Here is a 14,926-nt window from a genome sequence, read left to right as displayed (position 1 = left end):
ATCAGAGGTGGAAGGATGTGGAAATGATTTTGAAATACTTCACAGGCAGCAGTCTTCATTACCGGATGGGCTTTGCCTGCGATTGTGCTGTGATTTCTAGACTGTTGGGAAGGCTAGTGTGACCAAATTCATTGAGTCATTTGGCTGAGGGCCTGAGTCATTCCTCTTACTGCTGTGCTGTGATCAAAGGAAGTACAGAGACATCAGAGATGGAAGCTTAAACCTGTTCCTGGAGAGCTACTCTGGACTGGGGAATAATGAGTCGGCTTTTAAATCTCACCTGCTGTTCACTTGAGAACCCAGGATGAAAATAGTTATGAAATGCACAGATCTTTATGCTGTTACCTGATGCTGAAAATAGAACGAAATATTTTTAAATGAACAGAATCAGAGTCAAAATGGACTGTTGTCTTTTGCAGTCTTGCTGTGTGCCTTTTGGTCCTCAGGGTTGTCTTTTTCAGTATTTGTATAATTTAATTTATCTTTGCAGAAACCTGCTCCACCCAAACCTGAACCTAAACCAAGGAAAACATCTGCTAAGGTAAGAGGTGCTCCCTCCCCCATGTTGGCCTTTTTTAAAACAATGAATAAATTATAATTCCATATCTAAAAATCATCCAAGGAAAGATCACATTTACTGATTCAGGCTAAACGTATGATTAGGAAAGTATCACCATTGTTAACATTCTTTCTCAAAAGGCATAAAGCACAGTTTTATGCTTTACCAGGAATTTCTCATTCGGTCAGTAAAGGCAAAGTCAGAGCATGTTACTCCGAGAAGCCTCATGTCCAAGAGGGGTTTGGTAGCCACATGCTGTTCACATGGCGGCTCGGAAAGCGTGAGGCTGGGCCCTGGCCACAAAGTGGCCCGCAGCTCTAGGGGCTGGGGGAGGGGGCCGGACTTCCTGTAACTGGTCTTAGGCTGGGCTGATGACTCATCATACAATAATTAATACTAGCAAATAATCAACCATCAGCAAACACTTCGTGGCTCTCCTACTATGCTAGACCCTGTTCTAATTGCTTTTCTTATGAAGCCGTTGCATCAGTCCTACTGAGGTAGGTACACACACCCGGGTTTGCTAATGAGGAGAAAAGCACAGAATTATTAAGAAACTTATCCCAAATAGCTTTTCTGTGCTCTGCCCTTCAGAGCATTGTTGTGAATTGTTTGAAACTACATGTTATTTGGGGGGTTCCTGGGTGGCTCAGTCGGTTAAGCGTCTGCCTTCGGCTCAGGTCATGAGCCCGGGGTCTTGGGATCGAGCCCCGCAGCGTCGGGCTCCCTGCTGGGCGGGCAGCCTGCTTCTCCCTCTCCCACTCCCCCTGCTTGTGTTCACACTCTCTCTGTCGCTCTCTCTGTCAAATAAATAAATAAAATCTTTAAAAAAAAAAAAAAAGGAAACTGTGTATTTGTGGCATGAGTAGATGATTCTGAAGCAGAACTCACTTCTGTGGCTTGTATTAAATTCAGGAACTTTTCTTCACGTGGGGCTTCATTTTCAAGCATTTTCTCAGCCTTCTCGTCCCTCGAGCCCCATGTCCCCACGTGAGGTGTTTCTCTTGCTGGCTTCTTCCCTGGCTTCTGCCTCATCCTTCAGTTCCCCACTGCTCTCGGCGGCAGAACCACTTGTCTGTAGCGAGTGAGGAGGCCCACTGAACAAATGCATGAGGAGAATCATCATCTTTTCCTCAGAAGAGGAAGTCAGTGGACCGTCTAAGCAGCCCGTTAACATTCTCATAGAGCCTCAATGTAACTCACTTGAAGCCTTGCAGACTTGGCTTCTCCTTCCCCACCTGAAAGCCACCGTGTTGGCCATGGTTGCACTCCGCCTTGTGTTTGGACGAGGCTGACGGATTTTCACTGACCTCACACCCTGTCTAACATGCTTTGTTTCCCTGTGCTCTGACCCTCTGTTAGAAAGAACCGGGAACAAAGATTAACAAAGGTGCTAAAGGGAAGAAGGAGGAAAAGCAAGAAGCTGGAAAGGAAGGTACTGCACCATCTGAAAATGGTGAAACTAAAGCTGAAGAGGTACTTTCCATGAATACCTCCCACTGACTGACTCAGTGCCTTAAAAGAAATTGCTCAATGCTTCAGCCGGTGATAGCACGTTCATAATGTCTCTTTTTATTGCCCATAATGTTATTGCAGATCCACATCTCTCGCTCAACTGTTAATGTCTCAACCTCCAGAGGTACCCCACCCAGCACACTGTCAGTAAAGGGGCAGATTGAAACAGTGAGAGTTAAGGGTACAGTAGAAAATTCTGCATGTTTGCAGTGGCTAGAAGCAGATAGTAGTAGTGTGGTGTTTTTTTATCATGAACAGTGGGAGCTTGCAGGTAAAGCTTCTGTGGCCGTTTGAAAAGCAGAAAGCAATCAATGCAGCAAAGTGTTTGCGTACTGTATTCCTGCCTTGTCTGTTTTACACCCAGAGTCGAATTAGGTTTTGCAATAGAGCTGCTAAAAAACAGATGTTCAAAGCGTGTGTGTTGGCTGGGTAGACTTTTCTTTGGCTTCTAGTACGTTTAATAGTAACTGTCTCTCTTTTTTTCCCCTTTCTTTTTCACAGGCACAGAAAACTGAATCTGTAGATAACAAGGGAGAATGAATTGTCGTGAAAAATTGGGGTTGATTTTATGTACATCTCGGGGCAACTTTTAAAAGCTATTTTTACCGAGTATTTTGTAAATGCTAATTTTTTAGGATTCTACTAGTTGCGTACAAAAATATATAAGGATGGACATTTTATCTTCTCATAGTTGTGCTTTTTGGAAATTTCCATCATCCTCAAGTGAAATAAATACCAGTTTGATATTGGAAGCTGTGTGTAAGATTGATTCAGCATTCCATGCGCTTGCTTTAAAAATCGAGTCCTGTGCATACTGTGGTGTTTTTACTGTGTGTATTTAAATTTTTCACGCAATTTTTCTAGAGCAATAATCAGTGGTGCTTTTGTACCTAGGTTTTATGTGGTTTTAATGAAACATGGATAGTTGTGGCCACCTGCTGACTATTTGTGGTTTAAAATAAAAGGTTTTCTTGCCTGCAAAATACCTGCCTCTTAGTAGTGTCTTTACTAAACTTGGGCAGTGTTTCATTTTGTTGTTGCTGAAGACGTGAAAAATAGTTGCAGTTTGTGCCATAATGGTATCTCTAGTAAGTCAAACAGGATGATTTCTTAATTACTGGGCCTTTAAAAATGTTGTTATTTTTAATAAGACCATCTATGAGTGCTAGCGTGGAAGAATTACATCTGAAACACTCGATGCCAGAAGTGCTCAGCAATGATCGCCATATAATAAACTTAATAAAACACTACTTTTTAAAAGGTCTTTATAAACAGAACAGAGTTCTGTTAAACCAGAGCTGATGAAAAACCGTAAACTAGGGCTGATTCTTGAGAATCTGTCACTTTTGGGGTGCCTGGGTGGCTCAGTCGTTAAGCGTCTACCTTCGGCTCAGGTCATGATCCCAGGGTCCTGGGATCGAGCCCTGCATCGGGCTCCCTGCTCAGCGGGAAGCCTGCTTCTCCCTCTCCCACTCCCCTGCTTGTGTTCGTGTGCTCTCTCTCTCTCTCTCACTTCAAATAAAATTAAAAAAAAGAAAAGAAAATCTCTCACTTTCAAAGTACACTGAATCACATTTAAAATACTTTCCCATTCATTGAGGACTTCACCATTTGAAAGCTCTTTACCCAGCATGACCACATTTTAGCCTTGCGTGAACCGGAGAAAGGAGGTGGCATAGTTAATATTAGAGCTCCTTTCTAGGCTAAGATATAGGGACTTGGATATATATGCCTTCAGGAATGAGAAAAACCAGGATTCGAACCTGGTCTTTTGTTGAATTTTAAACATAGCCTATTTTGGTCTGTTCAGGCTGCTGTAACAAAATACTACAGTTTGGGTGTCTTATAAATAAGAGAAACTTAATTCTTACTTTTCTGGACACTGGAAGTCAAAGCTGAAGGTGTCAGCATGGTTAGGTGAGGGCTGGCTTCCAGGTTGTGGACTTCTCACTATGTCCTCCCCTAGAGGAAGGGACTAAGGAGCTCTCTGGGCCCTCTTGCCTAGGAGTAGTAATCCCATTCATGAGGGCTCCACTCTTGTGGAAACACCTCCCAAAGGCCCCACTTCCTAATACCATCATCTCTGGGGGGTAGGATTTCAACATAGGAACTTAGGGGGATCACCAGCATTCAGACCATACTGGGGTCCTCTTTTGGGAAGGACATAGGACTGCCAGGAACAGAGGAATCACTTTGTAAAGTAATTTGTTTTTATTTCTTTGCATTCCTGAGAAGTTTGGAGACTGCATGAGCACCCCAGGAAAGCTGAATTCTAGGGATTCCTCTTAGATGAAGATTTGAATCTTTTAAGATGGAAAGTAGCACCTGCACTGCTCAGGACTCTTGCAACCAAGGCCGTTGTTCCTCAGGGCCTTAGCATATATTGGAGGGCTCAGAACCTGTGAGCCAAGGTTGTCCCAAGTATGTTGTGAATCCACTGCAGTTACCAGCCAGCCATATTATATACAGAAAAATCTTAATCTGTTCATAGTTGTTTTTGGCTTCTGATTATAAAATGTACCTTAATTTGTGTTGGACATGCTGAACACCACTTTTACCCAAAGGAAAATAGCTGGTATCCTGTGAATACTTTATGAGAATATTTTCAGTGTGCAGTCAGTACACAGCTGAACTGTATTGCTGACTAGCTACCAGTTCACAAATGCAGTATGAACTTAACAGGTCTACTTTTTAAACAATGACAAAAGTGCTACAGGTGATTTTTTTTTTTTAAATAGACCTAACAGTTGTACATAGAGAAGTCAAAGTCCTGCTCTCTCCCACTCTTGTGTCTTAGAGGTAACACCGCACTGTTTTCTCTGTATATATATGTGTGTGTGTGTGTGTGTGTGTATATATATATATATATATATATATATGAACATACATGCACACACACATATATATGTGAACATACATGCACACACATGCACATGTTATTTTTAAAGGAGAGAATATTATATACATTCTATTTTCAACTTATTGAACCAATAATTGGAGATAAAGATTATTTCTAATACTGCAGTGCTGTCAGTGATACTGCAATAAATATTCTTGTGCACAAAGCTTTGCCTTAGATATTTCTGCTCAACTAGATAATTTCCTGGAAGTGGAATGTCTACATCAAAGGGAATGTACATATGACATTTTGACTATTGCCAAAAAGTTGTGCCCATCCACTTCCATCAACAGCATATAAATGCCATCTTATCTTACCTTTGCCAGTACTCTTATTTTGGTCAACCTGGTAAATGAAAAATAATGCCTTACTGCTTTAATTTTAGATTTGTTACTAGTAAGATTGAACTTTCCGGAGTGCCTGGGTGGCTCAGTTGGTTAAGCGACTGCCTTCGGCTCAGGTCATGATCCTGGAGTCCCAGGGAGCCTGCTTCTCCCTCTGCCTCTGCTTCTCTCTCTCTCTCTCTTTGTCTCCAATAAATAAATAAAATATTTTTAAAAAGATAATAGTTAAAATTTATTTAATGCCGTGTGATAAGTACTTTACATAATTTGGGAGAAAACTTGTGAATTCTGTATTATTTTAATGTTCCCACCCCCTAGTAAAAATGAACCCAATTTTCCAATGCCAAATAGAGCTCAGGCTTATTTAAAACTACAAAGGGAACTTCGTGATTATCTGTTCTTCATGGGAGAAGAAAAAGTCTTTGAAATCCAAGTTTTAAAATGATATTTATATAAACTTCATGACTTTGAATTAAGTAATGGTTTATTAGGTATAACACCAAAAGTACAAGCAACCAAGTAAAAAATTAGCATCACAAAAATGTCAAGAAAAACACAGAATGGGAGAAAATATTTGCAAATCATATCTGATAAGAATCTAATATCCAGAATATGTAAGGAACTCTTAATGAATTGAAAATAAACAGTTTTAAAATAATTTTAAGATGGGCAAAGGATTTGAAAGATGTTTCTCCAAAAATGTACATCAGTAGCCAATATGCAAATGAAAGGATGCTCAACAATTAGTAATTAGGAAAATGTGAGCCAAACCATTGCAAGATACCATTTTACATGCACTAGGATGACCTTAAAAAATGGAAAATAGCAAGTGTTGGAGAGAAAGTGGAGAGATTAGAGTCCTTTTTCATTGCTGGTGGGAATGTAAAATGATGCAACCTCTACAAAAAATAGTTTGGAAGCTCCTCAAAATGTTAGAGAGTTAATGTATGAGCCAGCAATTCCACTCCTAGGTACGTACCCTAAAGGACTGAAAACAAATGTTCACACAAAAGCTTGTACGTGAATGTGTATAGCAGTGTTATTTATAACAGCCAAAAACTGGAAACAATCCTGATGTCCGTTAACTGATGAGCGCATAAGCAAAATATAGTAAGTATATCCATACAACGAGAAATTATTCGGTCAAGAAAAGGACTGAAGTACTGATATGCTACCACATGGATGAACCTTGAAAACACCATGCTAAGTGAAAGAAGGCAGTCCCCCCGAATCACTGATTATATGATGTCATGTATATGAAATGTCCAAAATGGGCAAATTCATAGTGGTAGAAAGTAGATATTACCAGGCACTGGAGGGAGGAGAGAGTGGGGAATGGCTGCTAATAGGTACAGAGTTTCTTTTTTGGAGTGATGACAATGTTCTGGAATTGTGGTAATGGTTGCATAACCTTGTAAATATAATAAAATGCACAGACGTGTACACTTAAAAAACCACGTTTGCAAGGCTACTGTTAAGCACAGGACTGAGAATCAGGAGGTCTGGTTTTAAATCTCAGCACAATCTCTCACTAATTGTGTGAAACCCAACAGGTCATTTAACTTCTGCTTCTCAATTTCTCATCCTCAAAATAGAATTAATATCTGTTTGATAAAAGCTGTTAAGATCAAATGAGACAGTCACTGTGAAATCACTTAGTGCAGTGCCTAAAATACAGTAGGTTTTCCATAGATGCCAACTGAACTGAAATTGGATGAATACAAATGAGCCGAGTAGGCTTTGATGAGTGTGTATCATGTATGTTCGTTTTAGGCAGTCAGCCTCCAGTCAGTCTCCTTTGAACAGTTTAAAAGGAAGAATTGTCTTGCCCTTAAAGAAGGCAATATAGTGTAATGGTTAAACTTATGAACTCTGAAACCAGACTGCCTGGGTTCAAATCCTCTTTGCTACTCACTGGCTACTCTGTGTGACCATGGACAGATTACTCAGTCTCTCTATACTCTGTAGATCTTAGAGTTCCCATCTGTAAATGGAAACAAAAATAGTACCTATTGTCTAGGGTGTTGTAAATGTTAATGGTACAAAGTAAGTGTTCAGGAAGTATCATATTTGGTTAAAACATGAAGCAGATGAGATGTTAGGTCCTTGAAGGAAGGGATCATTGTCTCATTCTCCTTTGTGACACGTAGTAGAAGCCCAATGAATGTGGTCTTCCAGAGACAGGGAAGAACCAAGTTCAGGGTTGTTACCATTGCTATATCCATCTCCAAATTAAGCTAATTGGATGGTGTAGCTCAAATATGCAAAACAATTCTGGTCAGTCTTCCTTGAAATTAACATAAAAATTAAACCATCTTTATTTCACTTAGTTTGTATTTAAGCTAATGCCTTTTAAAACACACCTTTACTACCATAACTTTAAGAACATTTTTCTGTTGGTTGTGGTATTATTCTTATAACAATACCTGTTTAAGCTGTGTACTCACATACTTTTAATTTAGACCCAGCTTCACTTTCCTAGAAAAATACACCACGCACGATATGCAATGCCTTTATTTCTAGGTCACAAAGCACTTAACAATTAAACAGGGATTATATATTCTTAGAGATAAATACATCTGGACCTAGGTTAATGGGTCTTGATGAGTTCCTTGAAGCCAAATCATCAACTCTGAAGAGGGGAAGAATCCCTGAGGTCATCTAGTTCCTCTCTGATGTGGCTTAGATTCCCCTTTATAACAGGACAAGCAAAGAGTTCCTCAGACTTACATCTGATCATAAAGGAGTTATCCCTCAAACAGCTCTGAGACTTAGAAAGTACTTTCTTATTGTGGAGCCAAGATATACCTTTCACCAGGTGCAGGGACACATAGAACTAACGGATTCTTCCCCCAGCAGTCCCTCAAGTATCTGAAAACAGCTGTTATATTGCCTCAGAAACACCTTGGTCTCTCGCACATCCTTATGGATTATAGTCAGAGGACATAGACCTTTCTAAAAAATGTAATGCATTCAAATTAGTCTCATAAATTCAGATGGTTGAGAAATGGAAGCAGAAAATTTTCAAAACAATTAGGTTGAACTATATGAAATGCCTATCTTCTACGGACCTTCAAAAACAGTGATTTCACATGGTTCAACCTATACTTCTCTTCAGTTTTTCCCCCTTATGGAAGCTTGATTAGTGAGTTCATCCTGATCTCTAATGTTTACAGGGCAAAGAGCACTTCAGGACTGCACCAAATACTGTCTTCCAGATTTATCAATTCATCAAAAATATATTGAACATCTACATGCTGGGCATTTTGCTAGGCATTAGGGATTCAGTGGTAAGAAGGTCAGTGTCCCTACTCTTAAGGAGCTTAGAATCTAGTGAGGAAACCAAGATTAATTACTTAGTAACACAAACAAATGTGTATTTACAGGAGCCATTACAGAATTCTAATCTCTTCATGGTAAACCCTTCATGTAGTTCCTCTAACGGACTCCATTTTGAGAAAGACGTTAACCACAAACAAACCCACAAGAAACTAAGCTAACTTACTGAATGGCTTTTCTAAAGTATTAATTCACCTGCTTGCTATAAAGTGCGAAAAATGACAATTTGCACTTGGCCTGATAAATGTTCAGTTGCTCTTCCAGGAAATAATTGGTCCTGAGTACTTCTCATGGCTCTTCTACTGATGTCTTTTTGACTACAAGACTGCAGTCACTTAAATTGTGGGTGGAATTTGAATGACTGGACAGGTGAAACAGATTTTTGAAGACGTGGAGGATGGAAGGATAGTGGCCTCAGAGTTGGGAATCACAGAACTGGATTGACCTTGGTGGGCATCTGATGTAGCTTTCCTCTTAGAGCCTAGTCTCCTTTGAATTCTAAAAAAATTGCTTTTTTTTTTTTTTCTGCCCAGGTTTTGAAGTCTTTTTATAGTAGACTCCAAATCAGAATAAGGGGATTTAAAAAATATATGCTTACTTTTTTGATGGAATTCAATTTAAGAAATTGATAATGAATGAGGCGCCTGGTGGCTCAGTCAGTTAAGCGTCCAAATCTTGATTTCGGCTCAGGTCGTGATCTCAGGGTCATGAGATCGAACCCCGAGTCTGGCTCCGCACTGAACATGGAGCCTGCTTAAGATCCTCTCCCACACCACTCTCTCTCCCTCTCCAAAAAAAACTAAAGAAATTTTTAAAAAAGAAGTTGGTAATGAATCATACTCTTAAAAACTGGTGTACTGAGCACATACAAAGCCCCAGGAGCTGCACTGACCTAGCAACTGTTATGCAGCTACAGTGTTCTGAGCACTTTGCTGCAGAAGTACTAACAAACCCAAAAAGGTGTGAATTTTGGCTTTGCTCTTAGAGATAAAACAGGCCTTGGCTATATGCATTTCTGAATTTTGTTGTTGTTACAAGAAATTGGATACTGATTCATCAGTAAAATCCTCCATTAATCAACAACTGTTGAATGTCTACAATGTGCCCCATGGTGGATAGCAACAAAAGAAAACTTTACTGACCTTTTCTGGCACAATGAGTTTCTTTTCCTCTGCATTCCCATAGCACCTTTCCTGACCTATGCTTTGTACTTATTTTATTTGTCTGGTACTGTAAAATGATGTTTCGTGTCTGTTTCGTCAAGTAGAATTGGAGTATCTGGAGGCAGGGAGTTTTTCATCCTTATTCTCCGAAGCACCTAACTGGTGCTCAGTACGTAGTAGTTACTTAATGAACATTTATTGAAATGTTTAGGCGGACTAAATTAAAAGTCCAAACTGTTCTCTCCACTTTCAAAGTACTACTGACCTCAAAGGAAGACACAACTATGGCACATAAAAGAAGAAAAAAGACTCTAGCGTACAATATTGAGTGTTAAATGTGTATAGTTCAGAACTATCTTGAGCAGCTGTGAGAAGGTTCAATGGTGGGGAAAGCATGGAGGCTCTTGATTTCTTAAGGAGGTCTGGATGAGTCAGAGAGGAGCAGAAGGGCCTGTCAGACAAGGGAACAGCTTTTAAGAAGGCTAGCATCAAATACATCTGGAATAGGTTCATCTCCCAAAACTATGTTTTGGATACCTGAATAGGTTGATTCACCATCGCCTGCTTCCATTTCTTCTGTTAAATGATTGGGTTGGACTTGATTAATGGCTTGCAAAGCCATTTTTAAAGCAGTAAGATAACAATAATTCTGTCTTGTTAGTGGTGGGGGAAACTGCAGGAGGTGTATGACTCACCCTCTTGACCATCACCTCATCCCTTGGGGTGGCTCCTAATGTTCATTGATTGAGCCCATGGAACACAGTTTGAAGACTATTGAACCAGGGGTTCTCCGAAGGTCTGGGTGACAGGATGCCTCCTCCTGCCTGCTATCAACTTGCACAGTTTGTGCAGAAAGATGGAGTTACATAATAACTGGAATAGAGGGTTGATGGTGGGAAGCAGAAAGAACTGAGACTAGGAACATGAATCACTCAGCACTGTGCCTAGCATACAGTAACAACTCAGGAAATGTGATGTAAATGTATGGGGGAATGTGATATTGTAGGCTAGGAATGTGAGATCTACATGGCCATAGAAGCACTGAATGGCAGTCACCGGTGTTTGGACCTGATTCAGCAAGAAACACGGAGCTACTCTGGATTCTTCTTCCACAAAGAGAGACAGGATGAGCACAGTGCCCAAGGAAGAGGAGTCTGGCACTTAACTGGGTCCCTCAATTACCTCATATTTTCCCTTTAATTAGAATATAGTCTGGATATTGCATTTTACAGAATTATTGTTAGTTTTTTAAGGTGTAAAATGGTATTATAGTTATTCTTAGGAAATACATGTTGAAGTGTTGATAACTGCAACATTTTCAAATAATTCAGATGCATACACACATATATATACATATATCCATCTACATAGATACAACAAATATGACAAAATATTAATTGTCAGATCTAGTGGTTGGTATACAGGAACTCCTTGTACCATTTTTTTCTGTATGCTTGCATATTTTCATAATAAAAAGTTGGAAAAGAAGTGGGGAAACAATGTTTTTCTTCGATCTTCTTACAAGAGAGAGAATAATTAATAATGATAATCAATAATGATACTCATACACATTAAGAGAGTGCTTATTCTGTGACGGGTTGTGAAGTAAAAAATTTGGCGTGACCCAAAGCTCCTGAGAAGTAACCTTTAAACTCTTGGTATTTCCCAAGTGATAGAAGTGTTTTTGTTATTCCTGGTGGACCCCGTGGGCCTGGGTATCAGCCCAAATTGGGACGGGAGGGGTGAGGTGGAAGACTAGAGACTGATGGACAATCAATCAATGGGCAATCAATCCATCAGCCATGCCTGTGTAATAAAAGCCCAATAAAAACTGGACACCAAGGCTCTGGTGAACATCCCAACTTGGCAGTATTCCATGTGTATTATCTACACATTTATACCAGAAGGGTAATACATCCTGAGGAAAATGGATGCCTTGCCTTTGCCTCCACCCTATGTGTCTTTTCCTATAGCCTGTTCTAATTTGTATCCTTTCCCTTAATAAATCATAACGATGAGTGTAACACACTTTCAGTGAGTTCTGTGAATCCTTCCAATCTTATCACATTATCAACCCTGGGAGTGGTTTTGAGAATCCCTCGAACTTGCAGTTGATCTCAGAAGTGAGGACAGTCTTAGGGATTGTACTCTTAGACTTTGCAGCTTGGCCAACACCAAGCCCGGACATTCTCCTTAGTACTTTTGTACAAATATTTAATATTCATAACCTAAGCATTAATGAATTGGAGTAGGACCTACGATTTGGCCGATTTCACAGATAAGGAAACCTAGGAACAGATGACTAATTTGCCCAAGATCATACAGTGAGTAAATGCTGGAACTGGAACCTAAACCCTGGCAGGCTGTAGCAGGAAACAAATCTCCATCAGGAATACGACTGAAAAGAATTCCAGAGTACATAGGTCCAGGGAGCAATGTAGGTTGAGTCCTGTGTCCTGGTTCTCTTAACTGCAGAAATGTAAAATAATGACGATGGCCCTTCAGAATGAACACCCTGAGGCACAGCAAGACACTGCCCCAAAAGAAAGACTCAGGGATGTGTAATACTACACACTTTGTTTTCTAAGGCCATTAAGTGGACTAATTAATTTTATAAAGAAGTCCAAGAGTTCTAACAGAATGGGCTTTCTCATAAACTTTCCCCTTATCCAAGCAGCAAGACCTCCACATTCTCTGACCAGTCTAGTTAATAGGAGGCCTGCTATAAAATTTCAGTGGCATGGAAAAAATGCTTTAAAAGAGAGAGCTGTCCCGCACCTCTCTCCACTAATTGATAGTTGACAATAATCCAAATCCAAATGACATGTGCTTCAGAATTCAAAAATAGGAATGGCAAAAATTTCAATACCCTAAAGAAATTATATGAGGAAAGATCTATCTAACAAGTGAAGCTCCTATGTACTCTTCTTTTGCACAATTCAAAATGCTCCAATTCGAAAGGTCTAATTTTAACAAGCCACAAATTCCAAGACTTTGCAAGCACTTTGGTAATTTTGTAAATCAACTAGCTGAATATGCGTTAAATTTTAATCAAATTGTTACAAAAGCTTCCAGACAAATGGTACTCTATAGGTGCAAGCAGAAAGTGTGAATGACTCTCTGCGGTAGTCACCAAAGTTGGGCATTTGCTCTTTGAATATGTGCATTGATGTGTGAACAATGCCCTTACACAGGTTGTGAGGATGCTATTCTTCTCTTGCCACCCCCAAAAAGCCTGGAGGTAAGCAATTCACTAGTGGGGGAAAAAATTAGGCAATGCCAAGAGTACATAAAAACAAGAGAGATCCAAGAGATTAAACCTCTAGTGCTTCTTTATTCTGCTAACTGGAGCCTAATGGCCAAGTGAATCTCTTAAGAGGTTTTAGTTCGTGCCCCTCTTTGGAATTCCTTAAGTGGCTTATATTTCATCTAAAACATAAAACCCACAACTCCAAACAATGTGCCTTGAGATTATGCTTTGCTGTGATCTCTACTATAATCATTTTCCGATTTTTTCAATCATTAAAAAAATTTGATTCTAAAACATAATTACGCACTGTGAGAAACAAAACAAAGAAAAAAAAAAAACACCACCATAAGAAAACAGGAAATGGTATTTACACGTCTCATCTATAAAATAAAATAATCAAAGTGCCTATAGCATAGGGATGTTGTGAAGATTAAGTGAATTAATATTTTTAAAGGGCTTAGGACAGTACCTGGCCCATAGTAAGCTATATAACTTTGTTTAATAACAATTTTTTAACACAAGCAAAAGAAACTTTTCAGGCACAGGAAGAGTAAAGTGAGTGAACATCAGAAACCTGGCTTGTCCTCCTTATAAGTAATTAAGTACCATGAGGCTGTTCTAGAGGCAGAGAGAATTGAGGTACAGTGGGAGAAATGTGTTTCCAGCAAGTCTCAGCTAAGTGTGTTATTCCTTGGTTTATTTTCATTATATGAGTTTTTTGATTCTGCATACTTTGAAGTTTGCCTCAAGGGAAAAAGTTGAATTGGGACTCTTTGTGACTAGAATCTTTGGCCTGGAAGGTTGGCACCTTCAACTGTTTCTCATGCCAAGCCTTTGAGATTCTGTTCCCGTTCCAAAAGCTGACAGGAGCTTCCTTGCAAGTTTTTCAAAAAGAAATGAATGAGACTAAACTCCAACAGATTTCTGCCTTTATGGACCCTTAACTAGCCTAATTAGCTTGGTGAATTAGCAGTACGAAGGCCAGAATGCAGAGTGCAGCAGGCCCCAGTGCTGGGGTTGGAGACAGAGGAGGCCCCACAGATCCGAAGCAAGACCAGTCCTCCGGCTAGTGGGGGCCACTCAAGAAAGGCTGCCCGCGAAAAGACTGCAGAAAAACTGCTGCCATCTTTTGGCTGATTGCACAGGAACATGGATTTTGAACTACGAGCCATGCAAATTCATATCCAGAAAAAGGTTTTGTAATGCCAAACCTAGTGAGCATAAGATACTACATCAGTTCTACTTTGGGCTTGAAAAAAAGAAGGACAATTTTAAGGTGGTTCTGAGTAGCTCTGTTCCATCCCCGAAGGGAGGGAGAAATGACTGACAATGGAATGCGCCATTAAGCAGTGACAGAAGGGACCCAGGTCAAATGCAAAGAACTTCCAGGCCTTCTCAGAACAGTTGTACTAGATCTGGTCAGCCTCACCCACTTTGTATAACAAATATTTGTTAACACCCCCTTTATTATACTGAACTAACACTTATAGATAATACACCTACAGGCATAATTTTAAAAACTCAATATACTGGGACGCCTGAGTGGCTCAGTCGGTTAAGCATCTACCTTCGGCTCAGGTCATGATCCCAGGGTCCCAGGACAGAGCCCTGACATCAGCATCGGGGGCTTCCAGTTTAACAGGGAGCCCGCTTCTCCCTCTGCCTGCCGCTCCCCCTGCTTGTGTGCCCTCTCTCTCTTTCTTTGGCATATAAATAAATAAAAATCTTAAAAAAAACAAAAACAAAAAAACCTCAATATACTGTTCTAACTGCACAATGCAGAAGAATTTAAAAGAAATTTATAATAGATGATTTCTACATGTAAATGTTTGATCATAACAAGAAGACATAATGGAG

General features: G+C 39.9%; 1 protein-coding gene across 6 annotated transcripts in view; it reads left to right on the top strand.

Moving 5' to 3' along the window:
- Positions 1–3,057, top strand: part of HMGN3 (high mobility group nucleosomal binding domain 3) — a 31,666-nt gene extending 28,609 nt beyond the window's left edge. The window contains exons 4-7 of one of the 6 annotated variants that reach the window (XM_034990515.1): positions 491–541; positions 1,922–2,035; positions 2,156–2,198; positions 2,576–3,057. In XM_034990515.1, coding sequence (XP_034846406.1) covers positions 491–541; positions 1,922–2,035; positions 2,156–2,198; positions 2,576–2,589 — 222 coding nt within the window. In that variant the 3' untranslated portion in view covers positions 2,590–3,057. Of the gene's footprint in view, positions 1–490; positions 542–1,921; positions 2,036–2,155; positions 2,256–2,575 lie in introns of all 6 variants that reach the window. The other 5 variants (XM_034990513.1, XM_034990512.1, XM_034990514.1 and 2 more) reach the window with 5 other exon arrangements.
- The last annotated feature ends 11,869 nt before the right edge of the window (positions 3,058–14,926 follow it).

This window comes from Mirounga leonina, unplaced genomic scaffold (genome assembly GCF_011800145.1).
Source record: "Mirounga leonina isolate KUSES-001 unplaced genomic scaffold, KU_Mleo_1.0 Mir_53, whole genome shotgun sequence".
NCBI classification, from domain to species: Eukaryota; Metazoa; Chordata; class Mammalia; order Carnivora; family Phocidae; genus Mirounga; species Mirounga leonina.
This window is presented reverse-complemented; position numbering and strand designations above follow the sequence as displayed.